Raw genomic sequence first — 14554 nt, 5'->3', positions numbered from 1 at the left:
AGAAGGCAGATAAGACTTTGGGGCAAGGGGTCACTGAGAGGTTTGGGGTACAGCCCATCACCATTGATGGGATCTTGGGATAGAAAAGCCAAGGGAAAAAAAGCTGATAAGCAGACAGACTTAAAAGATACAAGCATTAAACAGTGGGATAGCAGCAAGCAAGTAGAGTAGATAGGCAAGCAGACAGACATAATGGGAGGCAAGGAAAAATCAGGAACTTAACAAGCATAAATAAGAGGAGGAACAAGAAGGAGGATAAGCCAAGACAGGGAACCATGGCAGGGCATAGAAGGTAGAAAAACCCAGGCTAAAAGTGATAGAGACAGGCAGGCAGGGAGACAGATGGCTAGAGAGAGAGAGAGAGAGAGTGGTGGGCAAACAGCCAGCAAAGCAGACAGACAACCAGAGAGAAAAAGGCTGCCAGCCAGTCAGGGAGGAGCAGACCAGCAGGCAGGCAGGCAGACAGACACCATAATAGAAGTAAGTAGGTAGAAAAACAGGCAGAAACAAGGATAGTAGAAGAAAAATCAAGAAGTTAGTAGGGAGAGAACAGGAGATGCGGGTAGGCAGAGGGGGAGATGGACAAGAGGGAGAATCAGGCAAATTAAGAGATCTATATGCAAAGCACACACTCGAGAATGATAAATGTTTGTACAGGGATGCACACAGCCACCTTTAGTCACCCACACCTGCAGCTCGTGGCACATGTGGCAGGCAGGCAGAGGCGCTCAGCACAGAGGGAGAGGGAACAGAGGTACAGAGACTGCGGCACACATGATGTGTAGGGTTGCCCACATACACGTGGGGACACTCTTCCCAGACACACACAGAAGGGCCAGAAAGAGGGGGAGTCAGGCATACACGAGGAAGAGGCACATGCAATCAGAGCCCGGAAGACAGAAGTAAACAGAAAGAAGACAGAGATGGATAGTCACTTAGAGGTGCTAGAGCCTGACAGTCAAAGGGATAAGAAAGACAGTCTCAGTGAAAAATAAAGACATACGTGCAGAGACGCCCATACAGAAAAGAGACATATCCAGATGGACTAGGAAGAGAGACTGAGAAAGAGGATAAAACAAAATCAAATGGAAGACAGATAGGAATTAGATTCATACAGGAATGATACGGGAACAGAGGCAAGAAAATTCCAAAGTTCAGATTAAGAAAAAGATGGAAATCAATGCTCAATAAAGTACATTAGTGTGTGTGTGTGAGTGGGGGGGGAACGGGAGGCACATCAATAAAGAACATTTAGCCTCATAAGTGAAAATCTGCATAGTGTTCCTTGTCATTAATACTTTCTGGTTGCTACCTTCCTACCCTTCCCTCTTCAGGTGCTCCCAAACACTGCAGGGGTTGCTGGGTGGCCGGCAGCTATACTTCAGAGGTAGGGAAATAACCCAGGAGAGAAATGACTTCACAGGCATGGGATGGGAAGCAAGGGAAGGGGGAAAGTGAGATCAAAAGAACTAGAGTAAGAAAAGGGTGACAAGACTGAAAAAGGGTAGAACTGAACCATTCACCCTTCTTCCTTTGCTAGCATTGTTCAACTGGCAAATTTTATTTTACGACTTCTCTTATCAAGTTTCTGGATGAGAAAGCTACTTTTGGACTCCTTTTCAATATTCCATTGGATTTCTGGTACCACTATAAGATAAACACTGGGGTATAGTTGGAAATAATGGTTCAGAGTCACATGAAAATGTGAGTGTAACCCCTACCTCTGTCTTTCTCAGTCCAGGTTACTTTTCTTTCACGGTATCTCAGTTTCTTCCACTTCATCAGTGTTGGAGATTATGGAGGAAGGGAAATATACTGAAATAGGAGAAAAGAGAAAATCATTTCACAATCTTCAGATTTGACTCTTTCCCCTTTATTCTAAAAATCTGTTCTATTTACCCCTAAATTAATTTCCCAAGTCAGATGAATTTTATATTCAAGCAATTGGGGAAGGGGAGGGTGAGGTAAACGAGAAAAGGGTGAAGATAAAATGCACAATTATAAATCACTGAAAAGGCTGGGCAAAGGGGAGAATCAAACATGGACTCCTTTGAAAAAAAAACCTCAATCATTGTATCTATTCATATCTCTCCCCCAAAAGTCACTAGGATTTCTATCACTTTTTTAAAGAAAGAAAAAAAATCCAGTATCACTTCTCACTTAAAAGATACGTACACAATTAAATGCGTTTTGACTTCAATGAGGTATGTAGAAACAGTTATACATAAACATATATTTCATCTTTTTCCTTTTCAATGCCTGAAGGGGAAAAAAAGCCTTCACATCAAACCACTCCCTTCTGAAGTATTCAGAAAAAAAAAAAAAAAGCTTTTCTTTAAGAGAAGGGAGGTGGGGAGGAAGAGACTAGTAAAGAAAAAAAAATTAGATCTAGTTGGATTAGTATCTAACTAGTTAACCTTTAACAATTTATGCTGATGTCAGACTGAGCATGAGTACTGATTAATGCCCCCCCTCAAATATTTTTTATAAGGGGGGAGTTAGTCACAGCAGCCATTTTTGTTTTATGCAGAAATCCTTCATGCCCCCCCCCCGCGCGCACACGCGCGCGCGCGCCACACACACACTCAGTACACAAGGAAAATATCTCTATTAATCTGTGCACTAATCAGTTATGAAAAAAGGGGGAAATTTGTGGGTTTCTGGGTAGAGGCTTAGAAATGGGGGTGTAACAAGGAGGAGTATAGGGGGTGAAAAATAAAATATTAAGCCAGCCATTTTGTTTTAAAAGGGGATTTTCCCCCCTCTCCCCTTCTTCATGGAGGGGGTGGCGGTGCTGGAGGGGGGGTTGTTTTAAAAATAATTTCAAGGCGGCCATCTTAGTGCCTCAGCTCTGAGAAATATTTCTGAGCGCCCCCCTCAGAATTTAAATATATTTAAAGCAACGGAGAGGGGGGTAGAGAGTAGTCGAAAACTTTTATATATACATATATATATATATTTTTTAAATCCCCCCTTCTTGTTCTCTTGGGAGGAAGAAGAGAGGGGGAAAAAAGTCCTCAATTTTTTTCCAAGAAAAATTTTTGGGGTGGTTTGGCCCCCCTTCTCAGACGGCGGCCCTGAGGGTGGGGGTTTTGGAGGGGGGTGGCCCAGGGGTTTGGGGGGCTGGGGGAGGCGGTGAGGAGGAGGAGGAGGACGCCGCCGCCGAGGAGGAGGAGGAGGAGGAGGAGGAGGAGGAGGAGGTGGTGGTGGTGGTAGCGGTGGGGGAGGCGGGCGGGCGGTGGGTGGGGGGGTGGTGGGGGGGCCAGAGCCACAGGATGGCTTCCCCTCTGAGGGACGAGGAGGAGGAGGAGGAGGAGATGGTGGTGTCGGAGGAGGAAGAAGAGGAGGAAGAAGAGGGCGACGAGGAGGAGGAGGAGGTGGAGGCGGCCGACGAGGACTATGAGGAGGACGACGACGAGGGAGTACTCGGGCGCCGGCCGGGCCACGACCGGGGCCGCGACCGCCACAGCCCCCCCGGCTGCCACCTCTTCCCGCCGCCGCCGCCGCCGCCGCCTCTGCCCCCGCCGCCGCCGCCGCCGCCCCCTCCGCCAGGTAAGCGGCAGCCCCGACTCCCCCCACCCAGCCCGAGTGGGAGCTGCAGGCGCGCGAGGCCCGGCGGGGGCGAGGCACCCACCGCGCGGCCGAACCGAGGCGAATCCCGGGTGCGGGGCGCCGTCTCGGGCCCGTCGCCCCGCGGCTGTCCGAGCGGTCCGGGCGGGCGACGTTCGCGGCGGCCGCGGGGCCAGGCCTCCTCCCCTCCCCCGCCGCACCCCTCCCCCGCCGCCGCCGCCCGGGCCGGAGAGCGCTGGGCGCGAGCTGCGCGCACGGACCGGGCCACTCGGTTGCGGCTTTCGGGGGAGGAGGAGGAGATACATATATATTTTTTTCACCCCCGGCGGGGAGGGGGTAGGCAGGAAACGGTCGAGGCGAAGCCAAGGCCCCCTCCCTGGCCGAGCGAGGGACCGCGGAGACCCTGGCGGCCGGACGGCGGCGTGGGGGAGGGGCACGTGGGGGAGGGGCGGCCGCGCGAGCGCCCCTCGGGTTCTGGTCCGGGTGGGGTTGGACTGAGGTAAAGTGGGGTTTCCGCGTGTGGAGCAGACCGCGGCCTCAACCCCCTCCCCTCAGGAGTAGTGAAGGTAGGGGGGGCGGTGTCCATCGGACCCCCCCACCTGCGGGGACTTCGGTGCCCGCCAACTCGGGCGTGCGGTGGCACGTGGGGGAGGGGTTGTGTGAATGTTTGTGGGCGGCCGATGACTAGGGGCAGGTGGTGGCCACACTTCACGCGGACCACTTCCTGGAATCGGACTTGCTCCTACCCCTGCTCCCCACAGTTCGTAACAGGGACAGCAGGCACTTAGGACTGGGGAGCGGGAGGCGAGGGTCTGGGAAACCAGATGCACCCAGCTCCACCCCATTCATCTTTCCTCTGCTCTGGGCTCTTTTGTGTCAAGTGCGCCTCCCCCCCCCATGACCCTGTCAGTTTGGGGTGGCCGAGCTGCCCAGCTGTGACTCTCACGTGGCTGCCATTCACTGTCACTAACTCTCGCTGAAACCACCCACACCCTGACCACGTTGAGGGGCGTGAACTGCCCACCCAGCTGTTCTGCAGCTTGACCATCACTCAGCACCACTCCCCCCCCCCTCCCGGGATGACAGGTCACCGGCACTCTCTGGGCAGTTCCTCCGGTGGTGGAAGGGACAGACCGCTGCCGCACCAGGAGCCCAGCAATGACCTTACTCAGACCACCCTCTTAGTGGAGTTATTTCTAGGCTTCTTTAGGATAGGTGACATCTTTAGGGTGTTCACATTTCCTGTTTGGGTAAGGAAAGGGGACATCCACATCCCCAGGCCTCTGGGTGCCATGCAGCACAAATGCACCAAACTTCAAAACGTCTAACATGTTTTTTGTAAAATTGTCATATTGATCTCTGTGGCTTGTGTGGCAAACGTCCTTTGAGGGAGTGTAGGGTGCTTTCGTAAGAGGACTGGAGGATGTGTGTCTGATGGAAACAGGATAAAGTCTCCTTCACCGCCGCCAGGCTTCTCTGAAAAAGGGAAAAGTTTTTAGAAAGTTATCCCAGAGAGCCCACTGATTTGCGCGAGGGAAAAGGAATAAAGAATTGTGGGGAGGGGGGGGTGCTTGGAAAACAGCCAAAGGGCTAAAAAGAGGGACAGAGGATGTCAGGTTATGTTAGGGTATTGGCCGCTGTCACCTATTTGTATTCCGAACTTGGAATGTATTTGATCCCGGATTTGGGTATGAGAGAGGAGCATGAAAGAATCTGAGGTCGAGATGGGTCTTTGTGTCAACACTCCCTCCCTTTTCCCTCTTTGCTTTCTGAATAGATGAGAATTAACGTCAAATGTTTTAAAAATTCTTTATTTGAAAAGAAAACCCACCTTTTCTGTCTCCCAGGGCGATTTTGTTTCCCTTTCAGCCCTCCAAATCAAATGAGTGACCCAGATACACCCCCCTCAGATGACTTTCTGAGGTAAAACTTTGGGAAAATATTTTTAGTCTGCTCATTATTTGTCTCCCTAAGTGTGGGCAAAATAATCCTCCTCTAAGGAAATTTTCTCGGGCTGCCCTCTTTCATCCTTCTCTAGAATATGAATTTGTGTGTATTAGAGGTTTCTATTGTTTTTCATTCTGACTGCTTTGATTCTCACCATTTTGTTTTACATTCTTAACCCAAGACCAATTTTATCCCTTCCCCCCTCTCCAGTCTCCTTACATTGTTAAACGTTTAAAATAATAGCACTCGTGTTGATGGGGGAAGGGAGCAGGAAGCCCAAAACTCATTTCTTCTCCCTCCCCCTTCTGGCAAGTCTAGAGAAATAATATAACATAATATATAGATGTGATTCCTTGGGGGTAGGGTGGGGGTGGGGAATGATTGTGGGTGGTGCGGAAAATTCTGGTAGTTTCTTTGCAAAAGGTCTGAAGATACAAACCCACCCCCTACGTGTAATACGCATGTGCAGCAGACCTATTATGGTGGTTCGTTGTGGGGGAGGGAGGGGAATTTGAGAAAAAATAAATATATGTGTGAGAGATTGATGGTGAGATTAGAAGAAAAGGGGCGGTCGGGAGGCGAGGCTTGCTGCGAGACTCCTCCTGCTTTCTCTGGCAGCCAGGCTCCGCCCTCCGCTCCTTGCCCACCCTCCTCCCTCGCGGTCTTCCCGAGATCTGAGCCGGGGATGTGGGAGAGTCTGGGCTCCGGGCCAGCATTGAGTGGCTGGTGAGACAGAGGTTGGGACTTGGATTTGCTTTATTGCCCTCCCTTTCCTCTCCTCGCCATTCTCCTTAGCCTCTACCCACCACCGCCTTCCCAAAGTTCGGAAACCTCCTGCTGGGGTGGGGAGTGGAGTTAACTGGCTGCGACGTCCCAGAGCTTGTGCCCCACCCCCAGCTAGTGGTGACCGAGGCCGTTTCCCTGGTCGTTAGCCAGTTGGCCTGCCCTTGCCACTGCCCTGTTTCCCTGTTCACGTTAACCGAAGCCCCTGGGGTTAGAGAAAGTTGGCTTGCTGGGCCATGGTGTCTTACTGACTTTTTATTTCCTATTGCAATCTTCAGTTTTCACACACGGGGCTTTTTGCAGGCACCCCCTGCCCGCCCCACCCCCCCCAAACCCCCAATCCTAGAGTGTCTTCCTGCAGGAGAGGACACAGGATGCTGGAGTTTTGAGAAGTAGCATTGAAGGAAGGAGGTGCTGGGATTCTGAGGCAATGGAAACCCAGGCCTCCGGTGTTAATTGTGGCTAATCTTCCCTTGGCTGTTGTAGGAGGAAGGATTGTGTGTCCTAGAGCAAGGGGCTGGGCCGAGCCCAGGCTTTTCCCGCTTCTGCACAGACTCCTCTGCCTGAGCAAGACAGGTCTGGCTGGTTAGTCTAGTGCTTGCTGTGGGAGGGAGGCCAACTAGGGCTCCATGTCTGTGTGGCATCAGTGTCTTCCTCTATGTGGAGTAACTTTTGTCTCCTAAGCCTTCACAGATGGGCAGGGGTCATGGAGATTGAATCAAGGGGACATCAGGGAAGAACTAGCCCTGACCTCTCTGACAGAGATATCTGGGGAGAAAGGGACCTAGCCCTGCTGAAAGCAGGTACAGGCTGTCCTCGATTTGTGCTCATGAGTTTGTGTGTATGCTTGTCCATTTGAGAATACATAGGTAAGGTGTGTCTGTTCCTATATCTTTGTTTGGGTTTCCCATACTGTTTATATATGAATGGGTCAGGATGTCTGGAACTAGATTTGGAGTCAAAGGGTGAGACCCTGGGACAAATGGTAGGGCCCCTGAATTCTCAAAGGGAGAAAGAATATGGAAATAGGTTTGAAGGCAGATTCCAGGCTACTTATGAGGAGAAAGAATGTTTAGGTAATTGTGGAGACTTTCTCCTGTAGGATTAGGATGTGATGAAGGAGCCAGGCCTATGATCCTATGGGCCAGAAGTGAAAATGACCAGCTGAGGATTTCTTTTCCTCCAGGGTTGCGCTGGGGTAACAGGAGGCTGGGTGATTATCTGCGGAAATATAAATAGAGGCCTCCCTCTTCGAAAAAAGGATGTCAGGGCCCCAGGGTGTTAGTGTGAGAACCCAGGTGTCCACCTTTGGCTCTCCCTTCTCAGCATCTGGCTTAGGGAGCTGCCAGCTTGTGTCTCCCCACTCCAAGTGTTGGGGTCAGGCCAGGCCAGCAGCTGGGCATGGCTTCCCCAGTTCCTGGGCAGGATGCCAGCTGGCTAAGTGAGGGGGAAGGCAGGAGGAGCCCTGGCGGCGACTGAAAGGACCTGCCACAGTCAGAGCCCATGGCCTAGAGCCTGGTCCCTTGTAAGTAGGAGAGGAGAGAAGGGAGTGGTTTGGCTGCTCTTCCCTTCTGACCCTTGACTTTCCATTCAGAACCAGAGCATCCCAGAGTACTCGAAAGATTCTCTGTTTGCATCCAGTGAAGGGAGGCAAGATTTGGAGGAGTTAATGCCTGAGTTCCTAGAGAGTGGAAAGGGGAAACCAAGGAAGTGAGGAAGGGTAAGGTCGAGGGATCGCAAAGACTGGGACCCTAGAAGCTCAGGTTTTCTGGTGTTCTCTGCTCCAAAGATAAGGATGACATTCGGCTGCTGCCTTCAGCATTGGGTGTGAAGAAGAGAAAACGAGGACCCAAGAAGCAGAAGGAGAACAAGCCAGGAAAACCCCGAAAACGCAAGAAGCTTGTAAGTGTTGAGGACTCCTATCTCTACAATAAGGCTCAGGAGACCCATTCTCAGAGACCTGCATTTTCTCTGGTCCTGATTACAGGGGCAGGGATGGGGGATCCTGAAGTCAGGGAGAACTGACTTCTCCCCCCCTCTTGTTGGCTTGTATCTCACAGATGTGGGACCTTAACCTCACGCACTACTAACCTAGTGAAGAGCCCAGTTTTTGACATGACTTGCCTTAGCAGCAGAGAGAAGCAGTTGAATGCACAGGCTATGGAGGCAGACTGTGTGAATTCGGAGCCCAGCAGTACTCTGTCGTCTTGGGCAATTTATTTAGCTCTCTGTGCCTCAGTTTCCTCATCTGCAAAAAAAAAGTGGATAAAAATAAATTAGTTACTATCTTACAGAATTATCGTGATGATTAAAAGAGATAATGTGTGTTTTTATGCTAAGAACAGTTCTTGGCACGTGGTAGGGCTGAAGGAATGTTATTTTTATTTTTCTCCTTTAGGACAGTGAGGAGGAATTTGGCTCTGAGCGAGATGAGTACCGGGAGAAGTCAGAGAGTGGAGGCAGTGAATATGGAACCGGACCAGGTCGGAAAAGGAGACGGAAGCATCGAGAAAAAAAGGAGAAGAAGACAAAGCGGCGGAAAAAGGGGGAGGGAGATGGAGGACAAAAGGTGAGTAGAATTAAGGAGTAAGGCGGGAAAAATCAGTATTAAAGACAGGCATGAGGAGGGAGAGGGGGAAGTGGGTGCTAAGTAGAGAGGCTATAATGGGTGAGGTGGGATTGGGCTGAAGCATGGAGCCTGAAGCAGAAAGCCCGGGGAAGTTGGTGGGTAGGTAGAGGACATGTAGAAGGCCGAGGATAGGGGCTGAGAAGAACTCACCTCACTGAAGCCTGGTCTCTCCCAGCAGGTAGAACAGAAGTCATCGGCAACTCTGCTTCTGACCTGGGGCCTAGAGGACGTGGAGCATGTGTACTCTGAGGAGGATTACCACACACTCACCAACTACAAAGCCTTTAGCCAGTTCATGAGGTGCGGTGGGACTGGAGAGTCCTTGAGAACAGACACTTTTTATTTTGGGGAGGCCTTAGACGCCTCTGGAGTCTCATAAAAATTAAGAAACAGCTCCAGAGAAATTCACAGCACACACACACAAAATTCCACATGTCATTTCAGGGAATTCCTGGACTTCTAAGGATCCACGGACAGGAACCCTTCACTGGGGGGTGGGGTGGTGGTGGTGGTGGTGGTGGTGTGTGTGTGTGTGTGTGTGTGTGTGTGTGATAATTCCAGTGCTAGGTTAGAAAATGCTCTAGTGACAGAACATAGTAAGGACTGATGGCCTTCCCTGCTCCAAAAAGTTCCAGTTTCCCCTGCATAACTTCTCTGAGTCATAGATGAGCTGAGAGAGAACGTTAGCATTCCCCAGTTTCCTCTGCTCAGTTACCAAATTCTTTGCCCCTTCCTTAGGCCCCGGTAATAACGGAGGATGCGTTGCTGGTGGCAGGACCTGAGCTTCAGTGGCTCCCAAGTAGAGTAGAGAATAGCAGAGATGCCTTTTGGGGAACAGGCACGTTAAGGGCAATTCAGTACTCTGGAGGCAGCCTGCTGAGGTTTAGGTCCTGGTATCACTTTGGGCAACTTACTTCTTTGATCTTCAGTTTTGCGTTTGTAAAATAGGGATATCATAGTACATACCTTGTAGGGGCCTTGTGGGGATTTGAAGAGGTAATAAATGGAAACTCCAGTACAGTCAGCGCATGGCTCCTGGGGAGCATTCAGTACCTGGTAGCTGTCATTAGTACAGTTATCTCACCTACCTCACTGCTAAAGACAGTGCTTTTGTCAGCACCATGGTCACCTGTGCCCCACAAGAGCCTAATACCCCACCACAGAGCAGACCAGCATGGCCCCTGATGGGTCCCTTCATCAGGGCCCATGGAACTTAGAAAAATGCAGAGAATCATAACAACTCATAGTATTATTGTGAGGATGAAATAAGATATAACGTATGTGAAACTTTTATGAACAGTCAAGTGGTATTCGAAAGTTAAGCATTTTTATTAATGTCATTTTTTTGTGGTATCCTTTTTTATCTTCTGTGCATTTAAATTTTATTTTGCTTCTGTTTTTTAATACTTTTCCTGTTGTTTTTTTTAATCTTTTAAAAAAACTTTTAATTTATTTTTAAATTGATGTTATTCTTAATAGGACATATTTTCACTGCTCAGGAGTCCTAGCTTGCACATAGACTTAATTGATGAGGGGAAATGGCAGTATTCCCAGACCATCTGTGAAGGGTTCGAGTCTTCTGCTTCTATATTTACAGGCCCCTAATTGCTAAGAAGAATCCTAAGATCCCAATGTCTAAGATGATGACCATCCTTGGGGCCAAGTGGAGAGAGTTCAGCGCCAATAACCCCTTCAAGGGGTCGGCAGCTGCTGTCGCAGCAGCGGCTGCAGCAGCGGCTGCAGCTGTAGCTGAGCAGGTGTCAGCTGCTGTCTCACCGGCCACCCCCATAGCACCGCCCGGACCCCCCACCCTTCCAACGCCCCCTGCTACTGATATTCAGCCCCCACCCATCCGAAGAGCCAAAACCAAAGAGGGCAAAGGTAAGAAACCCTCTTTGAACAACTGTCACCCCACCCTCCAAACCTCATGGTCTCAAATTATAGTCTAGAACTTGTTTGTCTTCTCAGCCCTGATTGTTTCAGGAGAAATGCTTTCTCAGTGAAACCGTAGCCCCTAGAGAGGAGTTCTGAGGACCCTGTGACGTCCATTATTACTCTAGGATGTCATGACCTCTGCTCTTTCTCCCTCACCGCCCCTCTTCATTCAGGTCCAGGCCATAAGAGGCGGAGTAAGAGCCCCAGAGTACCTGATGGACGCAAGAAGCTTCGGGGAAAGAAGATGGCACCACTCAAAATCAAACTAGGGCTGCTGGCTGGCAAGAGGAAGAAGGGAGGCTCAGTGAGTGGCCCCTCCCTATTCGCTATATACCTGGGGGGTGGGTCATGGGCTGGGGGTACAGACACAGGGTACATGAGGGAAGCTGGAGCGGGAGCAAAAGGCTTGGGGAGGCGAGTGGAATCAAGTTGGCTTCCCTGACAGCCACTGGGCTATGGACAGTATGTTTTTCAGAGTGATGAGGGCCCTGAAGCAGAGGCCGAGGAGTCAGATCTGGACAGTGGTAGTGTCCACAGTGCCTCAGGCCGGCCTGATGGCCCTATCCGAACCAAGAAACTAAAGAGAGGCCGGCCAGGAAGGAAAAAGAAGAAAGGTAAGGGGGTGTTAGCTGTGTGTGATCCTGTCTGTCTGCTCTCCTCTTATTCCCTCGTTGTCTTTCTTATTTTCAATTTTGATTTCTTTATTCAACCCTTCTCTCTCTCCTCCCCCAATCCCTCTCTCTTTCTTTCTCTCTATTCCCTTGGCCTCCACTGGGGTGTATGACAGTCCTGGGCTGTCCTGCAGTGGCCGGGGAGGAGGAGGTTGATGGCTACGAGACGGATCACCAGGATTACTGTGAGGTGTGCCAGCAGGGTGGGGAAATTATTCTGTGCGACACCTGCCCTCGTGCCTACCACCTCGTCTGCCTTGATCCTGAGCTTGACCGGGCTCCTGAGGGCAAATGGAGTTGCCCCCACTGTGTGAGTACCTGGTGCCAGCATCTTACAGCCCTCAGGGACCTACCCATCTATTTCCAGCTTGGTTCCAGTTGTCCTCTTCCTACCCCTAGATGGCCTGGGCTTCTCAGTAACATGTTTTAAGTGACCAGGATTCTGTTTGTTCCTTTCCCCATCCCTTTGCCCCCCGAATCAACATTTTTGGAAACTGAAATTTCCAAAAACTTCATTCCCACCAGTCTCCTCTGCACTTCTAGGATTTAGGTGTCCTGTCTTTGCCTCGATTTTCCAGTCTCACTCCTTATTTCCTTTCTTCCATCTGTCTCTATGTCTGCCCTTGGCCCCCCAGGAGAAGGAGGGGGTACAATGGGAGGCTAAGGAGGAGGAGGAAGAATATGAAGAGGAAGGAGAGGAAGAAGGGGAGAAGGAGGAAGAAGACGATCACATGGAATACTGCCGCGTGTGCAAGGATGGTGGGGAGCTCTTGTGCTGTGATGCTTGCATCTCCTCCTACCACATTCATTGTCTGAACCCACCCCTGCCTGACATCCCCAACGGTGAATGGCTGTGTCCCCGATGCACAGTGAGTGTACCCATCTCTCAGTGTTTACTGTCAGCCCCAATTCCTTCCCCATTTCTGGGGCCCAAATGTCCAACTCTTTCTCTGCTCTTCCCCCACACTTAGTCTTTGATTCCCTTGTGGGACGCCCCCACCCCCCACTCTAACGATGGGCTCTTTCTGCCTTTCTTTCCTCCTCCTCGTGTTTGTCCATCCCAAAGTGTCCTGTGCTGAAAGGCCGTGTGCAGAAGATCCTGCATTGGCGATGGGGGGAGCCCCCAGTGGCAATGCCAGCCCCCCCACAGGCAGATGGGAATCCAGATGCCCCACCTCCTCGTCCTCTTCAAGGCAGATCAGAGCGAGAATTCTTTGTCAAGTGGGTAGGACTGTCATACTGGCACTGCTCCTGGGCCAAGGAGCTTCAGGTACATACAAGGGCCTCTTCCTTTCCCCCTCTCGTGTGACCCCATTCACTGCCATTCTCACTCTCCCTTACCCCTCTATTCTCTGGTCTTCCATGCAGTTTTTGCTTTCCCTCACTTTAGGCTGCTAGCCCTCATACCACACCTACGTCCTTAGTTTCCATATGTGGTTCTCTTGGTCTCTAGTCCCCTTTCCCTCAGTCTTCATAAGATTTCTTCCCTTAAATATAACATGGCCTTTCTTAATTCCATCTCTTTCCTTATCTATGTTTAACCATGTTTTACCAATATTCCCAATCTTAGTAAAGCTATCCCCTGCCTCCTTTTGCATGTTACATCCCCACCCACGTCCTGACTCTGTTCTGTTTCATTGTATTCATTTTCCTACTTTGGCTTTATTATTCATCCCACCTCTTTCATAGCTCCCTTTCCCATATTGTTCCTTCTGCTGGCCTCTTCCCTATTCCCTTGTCCCCTCTGGATGGTGGAACTATCTCTTCCCTCCTTCCTCTGTTCCCCAACAGCTGGAAATCTTCCACTTGGTAATGTACCGAAACTACCAACGGAAGAATGACATGGATGAGCCCCCACCCCTGGACTATGGCTCTGGTGAGGACGATGGGAAGAGTGACAAGCGCAAGGTGAAAGATCCGCACTATGCCGAGATGGAGGAGAAGTACTATCGTTTTGGCATCAAACCAGAGTGGATGACCGTCCACCGTATTATCAACCACAGGTGATTTCTTGGTCCATAGGCAGGCCTTGGTCCTGGGGTATGCCACTCTTCTTGTTGCGGTTATGGCCCTATGTTAGTATTTGTTGATTAATCAAATAATTGACTTAACTGAACAACTCCTGTTGTAGCCCCAGCCCTTCTGGCCTTGTTTCCTATGTGGGGATGAGAGAAACCAGCCCAGCACTGACTCTTATCATCGCTTTCTCTAATCTCTAATTGCATAACACATGACACAGGTCTGGGGATCGGGGCATGAAAACAAAATACGAAAAACATGATTCATTCAGACCAGTGTTTCTTGTGTTTATTTCTTCATAATACTTATTATTACCTAAAATTGTATATTTATTTTTCTGTTTCATTGCTGCCTTCCTTCCTCAGTAGAATATGAGCTCCATGAGAATAGGGTCATTTGTCTGTTTTGTTCACTGCTGAATTACTAGTGCCTGGCACATAATAGATGCTTAGCAAATACTGATTGGATGGACAAAGTATGTTGAACACAGGGGAGTGTTGTGAGAGTTGGTTTTTAGGAAGCCATCCTGAAAAAGTTAAGGTAGTACTTCAGCCATTCTAAACTTTCTTCTAATGGACCACCATTGAGGATTACGTGACAAATTCTTTGTGTTTGCTGATAATTGTGTTTATCATGACTTCTTCCTACATGTGATCCATATTGTTTTTCTTCTCCTGTCCCACAGTGTGGATAAAAAGGGGAATTACCACTATCTAGTAAAATGGAGGGACTTGCCATATGACCAGTCCACCTGGGAGGAAGATGAAATGAACATCCCTGAATATGAAGACCATAAGCAAAGCTACTGGAGACACCGGTGAGGGAGCCATGTCGTGAGTCAGAGGGAGTCTGAGATAGGGGCATGAAAGCTAAACCTCCAGCATAAAAGTAGCTACAGTAGGGACAGACCCGATCTAGAATTTAGAGCATTGGGTGGCTAGGCTGGGTTGTTGGGGGTGGGATTGGTAAAGAGGCAGTATGGGGAAGAGAGATAAGATTT

At 49.9% G+C, this 14554-nt stretch overlaps 1 protein-coding gene and 1 long non-coding RNA gene across 14 annotated transcripts in view; one reads left to right on the top strand and one right to left on the bottom strand.

The window, feature by feature from the left end:
* Positions 1–4077, bottom strand: part of LOC109454432 (uncharacterized) — an 18617-nt gene extending 14540 nt beyond the window's left edge. The window contains exons 1-2 of the long non-coding RNA XR_012491984.1: positions 3635–4077; positions 1722–1815 (exon numbers count right to left, since the gene is read on the bottom strand). This is a non-coding gene — a long non-coding RNA (uncharacterized LOC109454432). The remainder of the gene's footprint in view (positions 1–1721; positions 1816–3634) is intronic.
* The window catches only part of CHD3 (chromodomain helicase DNA binding protein 3), a 25080-nt gene continuing 13775 nt past the window's right edge, over positions 3250–14554 (top strand). For 10 of the 13 annotated variants that reach the window (XR_012491982.1, XM_074319403.1, XM_074319400.1 and 7 more), the window contains exons 1-12: positions 3250–3552; positions 8090–8202; positions 8699–8869; positions 9105–9229; positions 10527–10810; positions 11038–11168; positions 11328–11478; positions 11652–11845; positions 12171–12404; positions 12602–12805; positions 13327–13538; positions 14240–14371. Coding sequence is in view for 12 of the 13 variants with exons in the window: in XM_074319403.1 (XP_074175504.1) it covers positions 3276–3552; positions 8090–8202; positions 8699–8869; positions 9105–9229; positions 10527–10810; positions 11038–11168; positions 11328–11478; positions 11652–11845; positions 12171–12404; positions 12602–12805; positions 13327–13538; positions 14240–14371 (2228 nt within the window). In the remaining variant the exon portion in view is untranslated. The remainder of the gene's footprint in view (positions 3553–8089; positions 8203–8698; positions 8870–9104; positions 9230–10526; positions 10811–11037; positions 11169–11327; positions 11479–11651; positions 11846–12170; positions 12405–12601; positions 12806–13326; positions 13539–14239; positions 14372–14554) is intronic. The other 3 variants (XM_074319407.1, XM_074319398.1, XM_074319399.1) reach the window with 2 other exon arrangements.

Source organism: Rhinolophus sinicus, linkage group LG15 (genome assembly GCF_036562045.2).
Source record: "Rhinolophus sinicus isolate RSC01 linkage group LG15, ASM3656204v1, whole genome shotgun sequence".
NCBI lineage: Eukaryota > Metazoa > Chordata > Mammalia > Chiroptera > Rhinolophidae > Rhinolophus > Rhinolophus sinicus.
This window is presented reverse-complemented; position numbering and strand designations above follow the sequence as displayed.